This window comes from Heteronotia binoei, chromosome 3 (assembly GCF_032191835.1).
Source record: "Heteronotia binoei isolate CCM8104 ecotype False Entrance Well chromosome 3, APGP_CSIRO_Hbin_v1, whole genome shotgun sequence".
In the NCBI taxonomy this organism is placed as follows: Eukaryota; Metazoa; Chordata; class Lepidosauria; order Squamata; family Gekkonidae; genus Heteronotia; species Heteronotia binoei.
In genome coordinates, this window is record NC_083225.1 from 147,846,960 (window position 1) to 147,864,124 (window position 17,165).

At 42.0% G+C, this 17,165-nt stretch overlaps 1 protein-coding gene across 2 annotated transcripts in view; it reads left to right on the plus strand.

Moving 5' to 3' along the window:
- CMSS1 (cms1 ribosomal small subunit homolog) overlaps positions 1 to 15,256 on the plus strand; it is a 297,016-nt gene extending 281,760 nt beyond the window's left edge. For both annotated transcript variants that reach the window (XM_060234597.1, XM_060234596.1), the window contains 7 exons: positions 463 to 592; positions 1,550 to 1,609; positions 6,495 to 6,597; positions 7,487 to 7,547; positions 9,713 to 9,800; positions 11,520 to 11,608; positions 15,019 to 15,256. In XM_060234597.1, the coding sequence (XP_060090580.1) occupies positions 463 to 592; positions 1,550 to 1,609; positions 6,495 to 6,597; positions 7,487 to 7,547; positions 9,713 to 9,800; positions 11,520 to 11,608; positions 15,019 to 15,102 (615 nt within the window). In that variant the 3' untranslated portion in view covers positions 15,103 to 15,256. The remainder of the gene's footprint in view (positions 1 to 462; positions 593 to 1,549; positions 1,610 to 6,494; positions 6,598 to 7,486; positions 7,548 to 9,712; positions 9,801 to 11,519; positions 11,609 to 15,018) is intronic.
- The last annotated feature ends 1,909 nt before the right edge of the window (positions 15,257 to 17,165 follow it).

Consider the following 17,165-nt stretch of genomic DNA (forward strand, 5'->3'; position numbering starts at 1 on the left):
CACCTTGCAAAACACATATGAGTGCTGCTGTAGTCTAGTTCCATACACACCATTTATGAAGTTCCTTTCTGCTTTAATGGATTTCTGAAAATTGTTCACATGGAAATCTGGTGAACATCTGAGCAGAGGTTATCTGGTGTGTGTGAAAGAGATGGGCATCAGGATCTGCTGCTCTACATTGTAACATGTTCTGCTGCAGAGCACCACAAACTCACATGCCCAAGTCAATACGCCAGATCTGTATTTGCCAAAAAAAAGGGCAACATTTGTTAAGAAAATGTTTCCTGTTATATGTTAGTCCTAAAACATCCACACCAAATCTTAAAAATCCTGATCCATGTAGATGACAGCTATAAAGGTCTGAACACTCATTTTTATCAGATCAAGAACAAATGGGAAATGTATTTGACAAGATTACTGAGGATTAAATGCTACATCAAATGTCTCTTTTCTTGTCTCCAGAAGAAAATTTCAGATATTCTTGCAAAATCATCTCCAAAACCTGGAACCCCTGAAGATGTAAAGAAATTGCTTAATGAACACTTTGGTGCTAAACGTTCCGTGATTGAATTAGAAGAATTAAAGCTACCAGGTAACAAAGGGCTTAAAAAAATCTATATCTATTGTAACAAAATGCTAACTGCCAATTTTACTGCCTTAAAAAATAGTAAAAGTCTGGGTCCTAATTTGACCCAGAATTTTAAACGTTTGTAAACATTTTCTTGCTATCAAGATCAGTGCACATATACACGGGGTTAAGCTGAGATTTTGCATCTTGGTTTGGGGAAAGGAAAGGGGGAAAAATGTCTCCTGCCTATATTGAATGTTGTGGGAAAACTGCATGTTGTGGGAAACTACAAATTGACTCGCTTCCGAAACCAGGAATCTTTCAGTCATGCTAGAAAAGAGAGGGGAGCATGAGAGCATAACAAAGCTGTGTTTGCACCCTACAGAGCCCTACACAACGCAGCTTTGTAGTGAGATCTGATTGTGGCCTATGGAACCTTTGAATTTCTGCAGAAACATGGTTGTAAAACAATAGGCATCTCACTTTTTAAAACAACTTTTGGAAACACACAGATCTAGGATTTGCAGTTCTAGGCAGGGGTGGGATTTTCTTGAGTCAATCTGTGTAGCCTTGATAGATCCAAGCATGCAGCCGTGTTGGTCTGAAGCAATTGAACAAAGCAGGAGTCAAGTTGCACCTTGCTATAGCCTTGATTCAGACTTTAAAGGGAGGGGGGAAGTAGCAAACATTCCATAACATGTCGAGCTGATTGCGCACTTCTGTGGTTAAGGATAAGTAAGGAGGGGTTTGTACAATGAGATAATTGTGGAAGGAAATTGACATTGGGCTAAAAGTTGTTCCCATCATTTGGTTAATCTGTTTTAAAGCTTCTAAGTTTTGCCTAGGAGTGCTTGTGAAACTCTGTCTTCCCAAAGAGCATTTTGCCTGGCTTTCAGCAAATACACATTCTTGGAAGCTTTAAGGTATTAGTTTTAGCATCCAACAACAATAGCCTTCTCTCTCTCTCTCCTGTGGTTTCAGATGCCTGCTTCCTCCCTCCCAATGACCTCACCCACAGTTTTTCTTCCTACCTGAAGGAAAGTAAGTAACCTGCAGCCTATTTGTAATTCAAATACTCATCCCTTTTCTTGAAATAGTAAAATCAGTATTTCTGTAACTATTCTTTTAAAGGTGTTTGATATTCTACTTTTAACATTGTTTCTGACCCACCGACATTTTACAGCAGAAAACTATACTCCATCGAGCAACATCATGTTGCTTTGAGAGCTTTGTGCCATTGAGATGTTGCAAGTTTATGGATGGTGTTTTCTCACTGAAACAAACTGGATATTCTCTTTCTGTCTCTGATGCCACAGTATACAAGAATAAATTAAGGGCCCAACTAGGCAAGCCTGTGACTGAATTTCTGACTTCTGTTTGAAAGAGTAAGAGCAGCTGATTTGGGTTGGGGCCACAGGTCAACCCCTTCCCTTGTACCATTTTTCCAGATATGCCATTTGCCCCCAAGGGAAATGTACTAGGTACATTTACTGGTAAAGCTCCCAAACGGCTTACAGTAAAAGTCATGGTAAAACAGTCCTGTGATCTGTGGTCTTCTTCATTCATGTCTCTTAACATTTATAATCATTGTACTCAGGCATACAGTTTGTGGCCACCTCCCTGCATGTGGCAAACTGAAAAGGTCTCTCCAGTGGTATAACTAGCCTATTTGGCAGATAATTTTTTAACATCCCTCCTCATCTCTTTTTATTTTTACCATCGAGTCGCAGCTGGCTTATGGCGACCCTGTAGGATTTTCAAGGCAAGAGGGATTCAGAGCTGGTTTGCCATTGCCTGCCTCCAACTGGGCCCAGCTTAGCTTCTGAGCTCTGACAAGATCAGGCTAGGCTGGGTCCATCCAAGTCAGGGCCCCTCCTCTGAATGACAAAATTATTTTCAGTAATAATTGTGAAATAAAACAAATAATAATAATAGCCAGAAAATAGTTTCAGGTGGGTAGCCATGTTGGTCTGAAGCAGCAAAACAAAGTTTGGTCTTAAAGGTGCCACAGGCCCCAGACTTTGCTTCAGTGGCCTGGAAAGAATTGCAGACAGTGAAAATTTATTTAACTTTGTATATATAATCATGCCAGTAAAAAAAAAAAAAATCAAATTCCCAACATGCTATTCCATCATGAGAGCCAGCATGGTGTAGTGGTTAAAGTGTCAGATTATAGGATCCAGGAAATCCAGGTTCAAATTCCCCACTTGTGCCATGGAAGCTTGCTGGGTGATCTTGAGCCAGTCACATTACTCTCAGCCTAGACCTAACCTGGATAGCCCCAAAATAGCTTGATCTCATCAGATATCGGAAGCTAAATAGAACCAAGATGGAGGCAGGCAATCGCAAACCTCACAACATCTCTTGCCTTGAAAACCCTACAGGGTCACCATATGTCAGCTGTGTCTTGACAGAAAAAAAAAATTGTGTTCTGAGCAGGCACTTGAAGTGAAGGGCTTCTGTTCTGCATTTTGAAGCCTAAGCGCTGACCATCCCCAACATCTACAGGGCATTTTTGAGAGTTATGAGTCTGCCTTAACATTGTATTAATGTTTACTAATTAAAACTCGCCAAAGCATCACAAAATAGCAATTACAAGCTTCACCAGACTGAATGTTAAGTAACACATAACCCACCCCCCTCCAAGAAGGTGCCCCAATCCTCCATTGTTTCCCAAGGACTAAAATAAAACCAGAGAATCTCTTCAGTAGAAACTACTGGGAGGGGCATTTTGCAAGCCCAGCAGAACCAGCGCAATGCACAGCACCCAGCAAACCCAATGCCACTGCGGCAATGCCAGCTGATGTCAAGCACAGAACCACAGTTCAAGCAAGGGGGAGCTGGAAGCCCAGCAGAACCTATGCGATGTACATTGCCCAGCAAACCCAGTGACTTCTGTTTATAATATTAACAAAGGTTTGCTACTATACTATTCTTAAATATATTCTATCAGCAAAGAGGATAGGAATGAGATCTTGAGACCAATAAGTGAAAATAAATGGGAGGAGACCCAGAAAAATTAGGTGAAGGGAGACAGAAAGGAATGAGAAATGTGTAGAAAAGAGGGAGAGAAGTTAAGAGAGGGAAAGATTGGTTTATCTTGCTGCAACACTGAACCTTCACTTTGCAAGATCTGGCTGAGGAAAGAAAGAAAGAGAAAGGTTAGATTATTGGAGAAAATTACTTGAGGGATGGCAGTTATTGTAGCAGTGATCAGCATGCTAGCTTGGTTGTACAATCTGTTAAATAAGTTTGCTTCAGTCTTAGAGAAAGGGAAGTTTAGCCAATCCTAGGCTGATAACAGACCGGCAGTTTTTGCCAATGCAGGGCGGCTCACAACACGTAAATACAATGTACAATAAAACCGTATACAATAATTACAATTTCAATTATAAAATCATCCTTAAAATCATTAAAAATTATATTAAGATTAACATTATGGTGCTATAGTTAAGATCTTCCATAAAAATCCAGTGACTAAAACATAAAACATATCCAGCAGAACTTTCTTGGCTCGGTATTAAGTGAAGGCTATTTTAAAGAGGTGGGTCTTGTAGGCCCTACTGGCATTTTTTTATTTATTTATTTTATTTATTTATTACATTTGACTTATATCCCGCCCTCTCCGCAAGCGGACTCAGGGCGGCTCACAGTATCATCTACACAATTAAATCAATAAAATATATAAAACCATAATTTACATTTTCCAATTTAAAACATATTACAATTACAAATTTTAAAACCATTATATAGTGCTGAATCTATACATTATAAGCGGTGTTAAAATTCCAAACAGTGATCACCGGCATTCTGTGTGATGTCTGGTGGCAGCCATCTTTCCATCAAGCATCAAAGGCCTGCTTGAACAACTCGGTCTTACAGGCCCTGCGGAACGCAGACAGATCCCGCAGGGCCTGTATAGCTTCTGGAAGAGCATTCCAAAGCTCTGGTGCTGCCACCGAAAAAGCCCTAGATCTTGTCACGCATAGCCTAGCTTCTTTTGGTCCGGGGACCGAGAGTAGGTTTTTTGCCCCTGAACGCAGTGCTCTCTGGGGGATATGCGGAGAAAGATGGTCCCGTAGATATGCAGGTCCCTGACCATAAAGGGCTTTAAAGGTCAATACCAACACCTTGAAGCGAACTCGGAACACAACAGGTAGCCAGTGCAGCTCTTTCAGCACTGGCTGAATGTGCTCCCATCGTGGCATCCTCATTAACAGCCGTGCCACAGCATTCTGCACTAGCTGTAGTCTCCGGGTTTGCGTCAAGGGTAGCCCCATGTAGAGAGCATTACAGTGATCTATTCTTGAGGTGACCGTAGCATGGATTACCATTGCTAAATCATTGTGCTCCAGAAAAGGAGCCAGCTGCCGTGCCCGCCGAAGATGAAAAAAGGCAGATCTAACAGCGGCTGCTACTTGGGCCTCCATTGTAAGGGAGGACTCAAGGAGCACGCCTAAACTCCTGACCTTAGGGACCGGTGTTAATGGCACCCCGTCAAGAGTCGGCAGATGGATCTCTCTCCTTGGACCACCCCGACTCAGGTAGAGAACCTCCGTCTTTGTCGGATTCAGTTTCAGTCGACTCAGCCTGAGCCAAGATGCCACGGCTTGTAGAGCCAGGTCTAGATTTTCCGGGGTACAGTCGGACTGGCCGCCCATCAATAGATAAAGCTGGGTGTCATCCGCATATTGATGACAACCCAGTCCATACCTCCTGACAATCTGGGCAAGGGGGCGCATATAGATGTTGAATAGCATCGGGGATAGGACCGCTCCCTGTGGCACCCCACAACTAAGAGAGTGCCTCTGGGATACTTCCTCCCCGATCACCCCATTATGTTGCCCCAACTTGGAAAGGGGAGGAATTATGCCAACCTCCAGTTGCGGCCTGGAGTTCTCCCAGAATTGCAACTCCTCTTCAGACTCTGAAGATCAGTTCCTCTGGAGAAAATGACAGGGATGGGGATGGCTTGCAGGAAAGCATGCGGAGGCTTCAAGATAGCTCTTTTTGAGCTGTCCCAATTTGGAATGCCTCCCATCCGCCCCAAAATGCCCATCTGTTGTCAGCCCTAGGGTGCTTTTTCTTATGCTCAGACCTCCATGCGCTTCTGGTGGCTGCAGTCAGAACTGCATTTTAAAACTAAAAGGAAAGACATTCAGCAAGATGCAGCAGGACTCTGACTTCAAGGGACTTCCTCAAGCTGTGCCCGGGGTGGAGTGCACCCCCCCCCCCACTGCCCTTGGTACTCCAATGGGCCTGTCTTCCTGACACTACCATTGTACAGGTGACCTTCCTTGCATCTTTTCTTTCTCCTCCTTGTTGAACCATTAAAACCTTTCAAAGCATTAGATTTGGAAAAGAGAGTGTGGTCCATCCAGACTGGCAACTTCCATACTACACTGATACATTCTTCCTGGGTTGCAAACTCCAGGTTCAGAAGTTCCTGGAGACTTATGTATGGAGCATGGGGAGGACAGTTTGCAGAAGAGTGAGGCTTCTGTGGGTTATAATGCCATAGAGTCCTCCCTGTGAAGCTGTCATTTTCTCCAGAGGAACTGATCTTCAGAGTCTGAAGAGGAGTTGCAATTCTGGGAGAACTCCAGGCCGCAACTGGAGGTTGGCATAATTCCTCCCCTTTCCAAGCTGGGGCAACATAATGCCAGTAGGGAGAGCAGGCAGGAGAAGGAAGATGAAGAGGGGATGGGCAGGAGGAACATATGGCTCCCTGGGACATATGTTTATGGTGTTGATCTTAAAAGATCAAAGACAGCCACCTTGAATAAATAAATAAATTAGATGGGTGGCAGCCATTATGCACAGGCGGCATTCCTTCAATGACTGTCTTCATTGGTTTATATCATTTGGTCTTGCTGTATGTTTTAACTGTATGTTCTTGCTACCTTTTTTGCACTTCATGTTGTAGTCTGTCCCAAATGGGCGAAGCTTCGTAAAAACCACAAAGAGAAAAAGTCAGTGGTGATGCTGACAGTCTGTAGTTCTGCCCTCCGTTGTCTGGAACTCATCAAGTAAGTCATTGAGCCTGGTGCCCTTCTTGAGGCTTTGTCTGAAATCCTAGGCTCAAAGGCCAAGGCAGGGCGCTCTGTTCTGCTAGCCTAGTCTGGGACTGAGCCACAAATGCAAAAGCTCTTGCTCCTTGGTCTTGAAGCAGTTAGATGACTGCACATTGTAAATGGAAAATCAAGTTTACTCCTTAAAGAAGCAGAACCTGTGGCATGCTGTATTGGGCTGGGTTTTGCAAGGCATCAGGTGTGTTGTTCCATCGGCACTCTTGCTTTTTTCTTTTTCTTTTAAGAAGAGTGATCATATGCAGAGGAGGATGGGAGGTCCCTTACCTGTAATGTGCATGTGCATGTATATTGTCATCTGATTTATGCGACCCCATGAATTAATGTCCTCTGAAATGTCCTATCATTAACGGTCTGGATTACTGTAATGCCCTCTACATGGGGCTGCCCCTGTCATTTTAGCTTCTAGGGAGAGTTCAAACTTGATTTGGTCTAGGACCCACTTATTTGTCTTTTTGGTGGTATCCATAAAACTCTCCTCCAGCACCACATTTCAAAGGAATCTACTTGCTTCCTGTCAGCTTTCTTCATTGACCTGTAATAACAGTACAAAAAAAACCCGCATCAGATTGAGTTGATCTTTCTATGCTGAACCTATGTTCTACACAGCTCTCAAAGGGTTTCGGAACTCTGGTTCCTTGACACAGAAATAGGAAGTAAACAATTAAAAATGTGCTTTGTGGAAGATTGGCGTAAAAAGTGGGTCTCAGTTGTGAAACTGTTAAAGGCTACTTTTGTGCTGGAAACTTTACTAAACACTGCCTTTGTTTAAGCTTGGGGTTTTTGGTCATGTATTGTATTAGTTACTTAAAAGTGCTTTCTGTTCTAGGTCAATAACTGCATTCAAAGGGGATGGCAAAGTTATAAAATTGTTTGCAAAGCACATAAAGGTAAGGGTGGAGGTTATTTGTGTACACTTACACTATGACCTTTCACTGTCCCAAACTCTTAGCATTTTTAATTGTTGTAGAAGAGCTCGGAGTGGTGAAAAGAAACAGTTATGAGAACCAACCAGGCCTTAAGCAAAATCAAGTGTAGTCAGCAAGAGGACCTGCTCTAGAAATATCTTGCTTTCCCTGTCCTTTTAAAACATGGAATTTGGAGTACAGGTCCATTTATTTATTCATTCATTTTAAGAGATATTTTACTTGTTTTTCCTAGAATGCATAATAGTTTTCATCAGCTGGCCAGGCTCCAAAGAAATCTGGACAACTAGTTTTGCTTGCCCAAGGGGCCTTTCTTTGAATGCCTTTCTGGAATAGCAGTCTCCACTCCACCCCTCTATGGACCAGAGGGCAGTTGCAAAGGGCACAAAGGTTGACTATTCCAAGAAAAAGTTGGCCAGACACTGAGCGTGCCTGAAGTAGGATCCCAGGCTTAATGTTCTGAGCTTTGTGATGCTCTGCAGGGAAAGTACTTCAGCATCACTCCAGTGCTGTTCCCTTGAGAGCTTCCAAACGGTTTCTCAGTTCTTGTTTCATCTCAAGGATTATTTTAATCTTATTTTTTTTAGATCCAGAAATGTATCTTCTGGTATCTGGGTATGCTGACTCAAGAAACTTGTGCCCCTTCCTTCTGCAAGCTTCTTGCTCTACCATCAGCCCTTATTATCCCAGGCACAATCAAACAGTAGGGAGTGGGGGGAACTATTTATTTCTTTACTTAATTTATACCCTGCCCAATGGGGACCCAAAGCCTCTTACATCATTCTCTTCTCTTCTATTTTATCCACAAAATTACCCTGTGAGGTAGCTTAGGCTGAGAGTGTGACTGGCCCCACGGTCACCCAGCAAACTAACATGGCAGAGCAGGGATTCAAACCTGGGTTTCCCAGAGCCTAGTCCAGTGCTCTAGAGCCACCATCCCATGCTCTCTATACCATTAGGGAGTGATAATGAGTCTTCTCAAACTGGTGAGAGCCAGTTTGGTATAGTGGTTAAGTGTGTGGACTCTTATCTGGAAGAGCCGGGTTTGATTCCCCATTCTTCCACTTGCACCTGCTGGAATGGTTTTGGGTTAGCTATAGCTATCACAGAGGTTGTCCTTGAAAGGGCAGCTGCTGTGAGAGCCCTCTCAGCCCACCCACCTCACAGGGTGTCTGTTGTGGGGGGAGAAGACATAAGAGATTGTAAGCCGCTCTGAGTCTCTGATTCAGGGAGAAGGGTGGGGTAAAAATCTGCAATTCTTCTTCTGTAGTACTGGCTCTCTGAGGTAGTTCTTCACAGTGGGTTTTCCAAGAGCTCCACCAAGATATGTTTTTATTTATTATTCCATAAAATGCATTAATCCCACTGTGCCTTCTGGTCAGCTGTTTTAGGAACCAACTTTAAAAATGAGACCTATGCCCTTTTTAATATGTATTGATCAGGCAATCAGATGGCCAGGTATTCAATTACTGTTGGCTTGAAGATGCCATACAGAGGCAGACCATTGGCCGATTCTATTTATATTGACTACTCTGACTGGTAACAGCTCTCTGGAGTCTCAAACTGAGGTCCTTCCCAGTACTGCCACCCTGAAATCCTTTAAATAGAAGATTCCACAATTCTACCTTTGGACCTCATGCAAGCCACTGAGTTATGAACTCTTCTGATTCCATGTTCTTACCAATGGCAGTACTTTGCCACTACAGCACCTGGATGAAAGCCTTGGCTAAATATTATCACATGCAGCAGGTTTCATCTTTGCTCAGCTGTAGACAAGTTAGTGCAAAATTCAGCTGAGTGTTAACTTTACAAGGATATATTTTTTCTCAGTTCAGCTGAAGGATTCTGACTTCAGTTGTTGGCTGAAAAAAAATATACAATAGTGAATAACCAATAAAGATGGGAAATCTCCAATGGCATAGTAACAGGAAACAATATTAGGGTTAAGTTACTTTCCTTTTCCCACATGAAATGTTTCCACTTACACTCTTGTTTTTTTCCATGTAGTAATGCTGAATGTCCCTTTGGAATTTTCTTCAAACATTGTATTAAGAATCTGAGAAGGAATGACAAAGGTGGGGTTTTTCCCTCCTCCTTGATGCATGTTTTTCTTGGGTTTCTTGTAACAGATTCAAGAACAGGTGAAAATGCTGGAGAAAGGTCTCATCCATGTGGGTATCGGAACACCTGGAAGGATAAAAGCCCTCATAGAGCAAGGTAGAGAAGCACAGCTATTTAGAAATAACCAAGAAGGAGCATGCCGTGTTATCAGTCTGCCAGGGGAACGTTGCTGAAATACAAATAAAAGAGTCTGAGATTTAAAGGGATTGGAGATTATACATAAACAAGTGTAGGCCTGCAATATGCATGGAGGGATCCCTGCCCCCAATTTCTCAATGGGCCCACACCCAGCATGATTTCTGGGCCTGTACTTCTGCCAGCAGCAACTCCAGTGTGACACCAGGCCTACAGTGCCACTGCTGGCAGTCCCAGTGCAGCTCCCAGTCTGTGCCACCACCACCAGCATGCCCAGTATGGGCTGTGCACGGATAGCAGCATGCCCAGCACAGCTCCCTGGCTGCACCACCACAACCAGACCCAGCATAGAGCCCCAGGCTGTGCTGCTGCTGGACCCAGCACAGCTCCCAGGCTCCTCCGACAACTTCTCTCACCTGTGCAGAGAATGTTATTTTTCTTTTGGTGGAATTAACCCCCTCCCCATGCATTTCTTTAATTATTCCAGATTATTCTGCAAACATAGGGAATCCCCAAAGTTTACTTTAAAAAATCTGTTTCACATCCATGTGGCCCAGATCCATGGATTTATGTATCTGTAGATGGGAGCCAAGCATCGCTAATAGTATACAGATACATAGTATATGCTGTTGGATTGCACCCTTGGATTCCCCCACTTCTTCACAGTACAGAGCACTAGCAAATATTTTAAAGTAATCCTCTCTTTCAGTAATGTGAAAAAAGTTCTCAACGGATCTGCTATGCCTCATGCTGAGTAAAAGAGCAGGTAGGCAGAGAGGGAAGCCCTTCCCCGCACCCCAGATACTCATGTTAAAGTTCCACAGTGGTGGGAAGTGTCAACCCACAGGGCATACATGATTCATTTGGCTTTTTGGATTGATGGTACTTGCAAATGTGGTTCTTAAAGAATACCACTGATCTACTGTTCCACTTGCTCTCAAACTCAGAGATTAGAGGTCAGCCTCTCTTTCTCTAACCATGCACCCCCCCCCCACTTCCTGGATTGAATCCACCCCCACCCCCCATAATCATGGTGAAGACTTTGGTGAGCATATTTCATTCTGGTAAAGCTAACCCCATTTGGATTTAAGAAACCTTAATTAAGAAACACCCCGGTTAGCCTTAACTTGTTGACAGTTCTGACGTATTCTTTAACTCCATTTATGGAGGGAGGTGTTTGCTCCAGGGAGGGAAGGAGCTGCATGGCTGGATCATGCAGTTATGCAATCTGTAACACCTCTTCCCCCACACTATAATTAAGAAAAAGCCATTGCTATATTGTTGTTGGCATAGTAGGGGGAAAATGCATTTTTTATGAAGTGAAAGTTTCGGAAATTAGATGCTGACACAATACAAGGGATCAGCCAGGTTGTGACTATTCTGCCTTTGTGTTTAGCTGTTGAAGAGGCGTGGGTTGGCACAGTGAGGAGGTAGCCTGGAACTTCTTTTGGTGGCTAACCATTAAGTACAGGCAATCAAGAATCTAAAAGCCTTTCATGTTTATTTTGTTCTCTCCATGGAGCATGTCCAAAGTAGCTCACAATGGTTCCTTAAAACAACCTACAGATTGCAAACACAAAGTAATAATAAAACCTGCTAACAGCTAAAACATAGAAATATCTTTAAGACAAAACAGAATATGTCATATTACCACTGAATGTCTTCTACCTTTCTTCCCAGATAGCCTTAGTCTGACTGGCTTGAAGTATGTCATCTTAGACTGGAACTGGAGGGATCAGAAGTTAAGAAGATTAGTTGATATCCCTGAGGTACAAAGAAACAATATTTTAAAACAATTGCTCTTCATACACAGTTAACCTTTTGCATACCAGGAGAGTCAGGATATCTTATGTTTCACAGTTTGGAAATGCATGGGACTTCTTACACAAACACACCTCACCATTTCAGTTCTGCATTTCAAGATTGAAGAACTGCATTTTTAGGGCTTATCTTAAAAACTGAATCAAGGCCATTTCACACATTATGAAGAGGTAAACCTGGGTTTGCCACACTTACCAGGAGCTGCAGCCAATAATGATTCCCTCATTATTGCTATACACCTGCTTGGAAAAATGCACTTGTCAAATTCATGTTGTTTATGGGTGTCTTAAGCAGATACCTAAAAATGCAGGGTTGAATTGGCCACTGAACGTACCAGGAACTTTCCTAGTTGGTTGCTGCTCTGAAGACGCCTGTGGTAGCCAGGAACAAAAAGAGCCCCTCCTCAGTAGCACCACCAGGACTGCAGAATTTGTTTGGGCTCAGGCCATTCAGTGCCAGTAACTGATGTCAGCCTACCACACTGCTCTTGGAAGTAATGGGTGAGCCAGTGCCCATCATCAGCACTACTGACTGGGCCTGTGCTGACTTGCAGCACCAAAGAGCCAGTTTGGTGTAGTGGTTAAGAATATGGATTCTTATCTGGGAGAACCAGGTTTGATTCCCCACTCCTCCACTTGCAGCTGCTGGAAAGGCCTTGGGTCAGCCATAGCTCTGGCAGGAGTTGTCCTTGAAAGGGCAGTGCTGTGAGAACCCTCTCAGCCCCACCCACCTCACAGGGTGTCTGTTGTAGGGGGAGAAGATACAGGAGATTGTAAGCCGCTCTGAGTCTCTAATTCAGAGAGAAAGGTGGGGTATAAATCTGCAGTCTTCTTCTTCTTCACCAGAAGTGCTGATCAGTCTGTCTTGTTCTTGGGACATTTAAACTTCCCAGATTGCTCCTGTAAAACACAATGTGTGAAACAGCCTTCATTTCATAGGTTTCCAGATGGTTTTGTCTTTCTTGCCAGGTTCCTTTTTATATTTTAATCCTGAATAGATTTAAGTATCCCTTTGATTTCTGTGGGCCCTCCTTCCAAGTCAGATGTTTCGTAAACTGTCCTGCTTTGTTCAAAACCTATAAAAAGTTACAGAGCAGAGTGTTTCTTTTTTTGAGTGTCTAAAATGAGTAAAATCTGTTGTAGCGAATGTCAAACGCATGTCTGTTGTCAGACTTTTCCTGTTCACCCTCACTCACCTAAGAAAAAGTATCAAATTATGCACATACTCATCTTGTTTTCTTTAAAGAAATGATTCCTTAATATGGCAAATCATTTGATTTGGCATTTGCTGGGGAGCTATATCTCTCAAAATGCTCTCTGAATTTAATTTGTCAAATTGATCAGCACAAATTGAGAGAAAAATAAAAGCAATGGGTTTATCGCTAGAACTATTGTCCATGCTGTCCTTCACCACCGCAGTCCAACAAATTAAAAACAGGTTGCTAGATATTGAGCGCCAAGACCTATACAGTCTGGCTAAGAAAACTTGTTCCCCACTTAGTTTTGAGATCTCTCTTAGTACTGGGAAAATGGCCTCATATCTATCTGTCTTGCAGGTGCCACAGCAGCGTAGAGCTTTTTCCCTTGCCAGATTTAATGCCATGCCCTCTGCCATTCTTTATGGCGGATTTAACAAGACAACCTACTCAGTCAGATACTATCTCTGTAAGCAAAATGTGTGGAGTCAGTTACTCATATTCTTCTTTATTGTAATTTGTATACAGATCTTCATCACAAGTATTTACATCCTCTTTTAATTAGCATGGTTGATTGTTCTGATGCACTTAAGGTCTATAATCTTTTGAACGATGCTTCATCTGGTATCACTGAGAAAGTGGCTAAGTTTCTTTATTCTGTTTTAAAGGCACGTCAGAGGATCTCTTAGAAATAGTTTGTTTATGCTTTTCCTGATGTATATGTATGCAGTTGTTCCATTTTATCTTTTTTTTTAAAACCAATTTGCTCTGATATATACATCTATATATTTTATGCCAATAAAGGCTAACTTGACTTGACTGTGTGATTTGGCAATTGAATTTATTTCCTTAGAGAAAAATTTCAGTCATGTTTTCCTGCATTGAGGTTAAGGTTGCCATTCTAAGCTTTCATACCTGGAAATATAACTTACTGACTTGTGCTAAACTGCGGTGACTGCTGAGCACTCTAATTCACAGCAATCACTGTTCTGTGTACACTGTGCAATCAGCAGCCAGCTAAGAGAGAGCCAGTTTGGTGTAGTGGTTAAGTGTGCGAACTCTTATCTGGGAGAACCGGGTTTGATTCCCCACTCTTCCACTTGCACCTGCTGGAATGGTTTTGGGTTAGCTATAGCTATCACAGAGGTTGTCCTTGAAAGGGCAGCTGCTGTGAGAGCCCTCTCAGCCCAACCCACCTCGCAGGGTGTCTGTTGTGGGGGAAGAAGACAGGCAATTGTAAGCCGCTCTGAGTCTCTGATTCAGAGAGAAGGGTGGGGTATAAATCTGCAATTCTTCTTCTTCTTCTGAAATGTCTGACAGAAAAATACACCAGGCTTCTTCTGCAGTAGCCATGTTGCATTGTATTGATCTTTTTTCTTTCCAACTTGTTTTACCTGGCATATAGGAACCCAAAATTTGGTTTGCTGAGTTTTCAGTATTAATTGCACTGATATTTTGAGAAAGTCAGTGATTAGAGATTGCAACCAGTTTTAGTCACTGAAGCAAAAAGGTGCCCTCTTGTGGCATATTTGTATGAATGGAATTTCCATGGGATTCAAGCCATACTCTTACCTTTGAAACTGGTGAACTCTCAGTCAGACAGTTCATTTATTGTAATTAGCCATTGTAATTAGCCATTTATTGTAATTAGCCAATCTCAAGGAAAAGCAAAGTAAGCTCGACATTAATGAACATACAAGGTAAAGCAAGATGCAATACAATAGCAACAATGGAGATATACAAATAAATCTTCAAATCATCCCTACAGAATCATGGTTTGTTCGCAAATCAGAACTGGAAACTATAGTTGGGAATGAAAAGAAAGTAGGGAAAGGGAAAAAGCTTAGGCTGCTCCAGGCCATGGTTTGGGGATGAGGAGTTTTGCATCCAAATTACCTCAGGGTTGGACAGGCTGACTTGAGCAGTGGATCTGACAGATGATCCAGAGATATTTCACTGGGAAAGAGACTAACTACAACACTGATTTAAATTGTCTTGTTGTTAATAATTTTGTAAAAAATAAAAGTGGGAGAAATGCAAGATTCCAGATCTGTGGATTCATTTTTATTTTTTGTGTGTATGCAAGAGTGAATGAACATAAAATAGATAGGTGCATGTAGAGCTTACAATGATATTAAAAACATTAATATCTGTTTTCTTCAGGTAAGAAAAGAAGCCATCGACCTTCTGGAGATGGGCCTGATTAAGCTGTTTAGAGAAGGTTCTGTGAAGCTGGGTCTCTTTTAGATGCAACTTCAGGGGCTGGATTCCACTCATCCTCTATATGTCACATTTCCACTGGCTGAGTGGAGGCTTTTGGGTTTTGAGATGCACAGTAGAATTTAGCGCTGGATCTTTTTGTCATGTTTAATTATTTTATAATAAAGCAAGGTTTTGTGAATAGATGCCTCCTGGGAATGTGTGTGGATAGTGATACAACACTGAGATTTTTCATCAACGCTGAGAGGGCTGTATTGGTCCTATGGGACTCTAATTCTTGTATGCAAAGATATCAGATACTTCAGGCTCTTGGCTGTTTACCAGAAGTCTGCATTCCCAACACTTGTTGATGCTGCTTCCCAGTAAGAACAATAATGAGTGGCAAAAACAAGTAACAGAGCTGCATCAGGATTCACTTCCAGTCATTTCAAAAACACCAATTCCAACATATACAGACCAATATGAAAATATATACAGTGAATTAGACGTGACTCTTCCACCAGTAGCTGCCCTATGTTCTTTTGTCCTATGAGTTGCCACAAAAGTTTTGTTCAAATATGTAGGAAGCCCGCTTGTTCTGAGTGCAACTGTTCACCAGCAGCAAATAACTAGAGGCTATGAGAGTCAAGCAGGTCAAAACTAGAAATGTGAAGGTCTGGGCAAAACCCAGAAAAATTTGAAAAAAAAACATTTTCCCTCCATTTTCTTCTTGAAGCCCTTTTTGGTTTTTTTCTGAAAAATTGGAAAAATTGAAAAGAAGAAAAGGAAAGGAAAAAAAAATGATTTTGGAATTTTTATTTTAACACGATGAATAAAATACTTTAAGACAAGGTGTTCAAATATTTTCCAAATCATTTCTAAAAAATATGTATGGTATCAGATTATTCTAATTTCTGTGCACTGAGGACAAGCAAGTCCTAGGTCATGCCCATTCATTGAAGCTTAGTCCTACACTCCCTTCTATACACTTCCCCCCTCTTCAATTCTTTTTATGAGAATGAATTTTTTATTTTTATTTAATACTGTGGAGAGGAAATATGAATAATTGTTACTTCTGGATTTTTAGAAATTGCTTTTTGGAGGGTTTTTTTGTCTGTTCCACATAAACTAGTAAACAGTTCAGGAGATTGTTGCCCCATTTGTTACCATTACAAATAAATATTATTTAAAAAAAATTCTGATTGTAATAATTGTTTGGATACACTATATTTTTAATATGCTAGTTGTGATAATTTCATGCCAAGCAAAATTGTCCATAGTCATGTTTTATGTTCCTAAAGTAACAGAATGACTTTCAATCTGGAAAAGAAAAAAGAAGTGCTAATGTAGTATTTTTTTTTCAATTTTTCCAAACATTACCAGGATCCCCCCCCCCCAAAAAAAAAAAAACCAGAAAAAATTGGAGTTTTTTCCGAGTTTCAAAATCTGGAAATTTTACATCTCTAGTCAAAGCTTGTCAACACTAACCTCCCCCTCATTGCAGCCAAACAATTGCACTTCCAGCTCAGGGAATGTTGCAGCAGGGGCTGTGTGTGGGTGACCTCCCACCTCCAATACCCAAATTTTAACACCAAGGAAGCTCCCCTGCATGGAAATCCTGCACTGTGCAAGGTCTTTTCTCCAGCCCACTCGAGGGCAGTAGTAATACCAATGCCTTTTGCAGAGTCGAGACAGGTTGGCTGACCTGACAAAGCAAACGCATGAATTCCCAAATATGGTTGCTTGGAGTTAGTAGGTGCTCCTCAGCGTGGAGAGAGTGTGGATAGAGAGGCAGCAGCACAGCCTAAGACCAAGTCCAAGTGAGCACTGCTGTCCTAAAACCAGTGCTCAGTTAATCCACTGCATATGTTATTAAAACAATGGCCCATGTTTGGCACAAAAGTGCTCTCTAAACAGCGCACATCATAAAATTGCAATAAGAACCACCTACTGCAATGCTTCAAGGCTTTTCTGGATAGTCGGGGGGAACCACGCATGCGTCAAATCGGTTAAGACGCTCCCAGAACGTACTCCCGGAGAAATTTGTTATTAAGCCATCGAAGAAGAGAGATAAACTTTTGAAAACAGTTTGAAATATTTGTGGAAGGAAG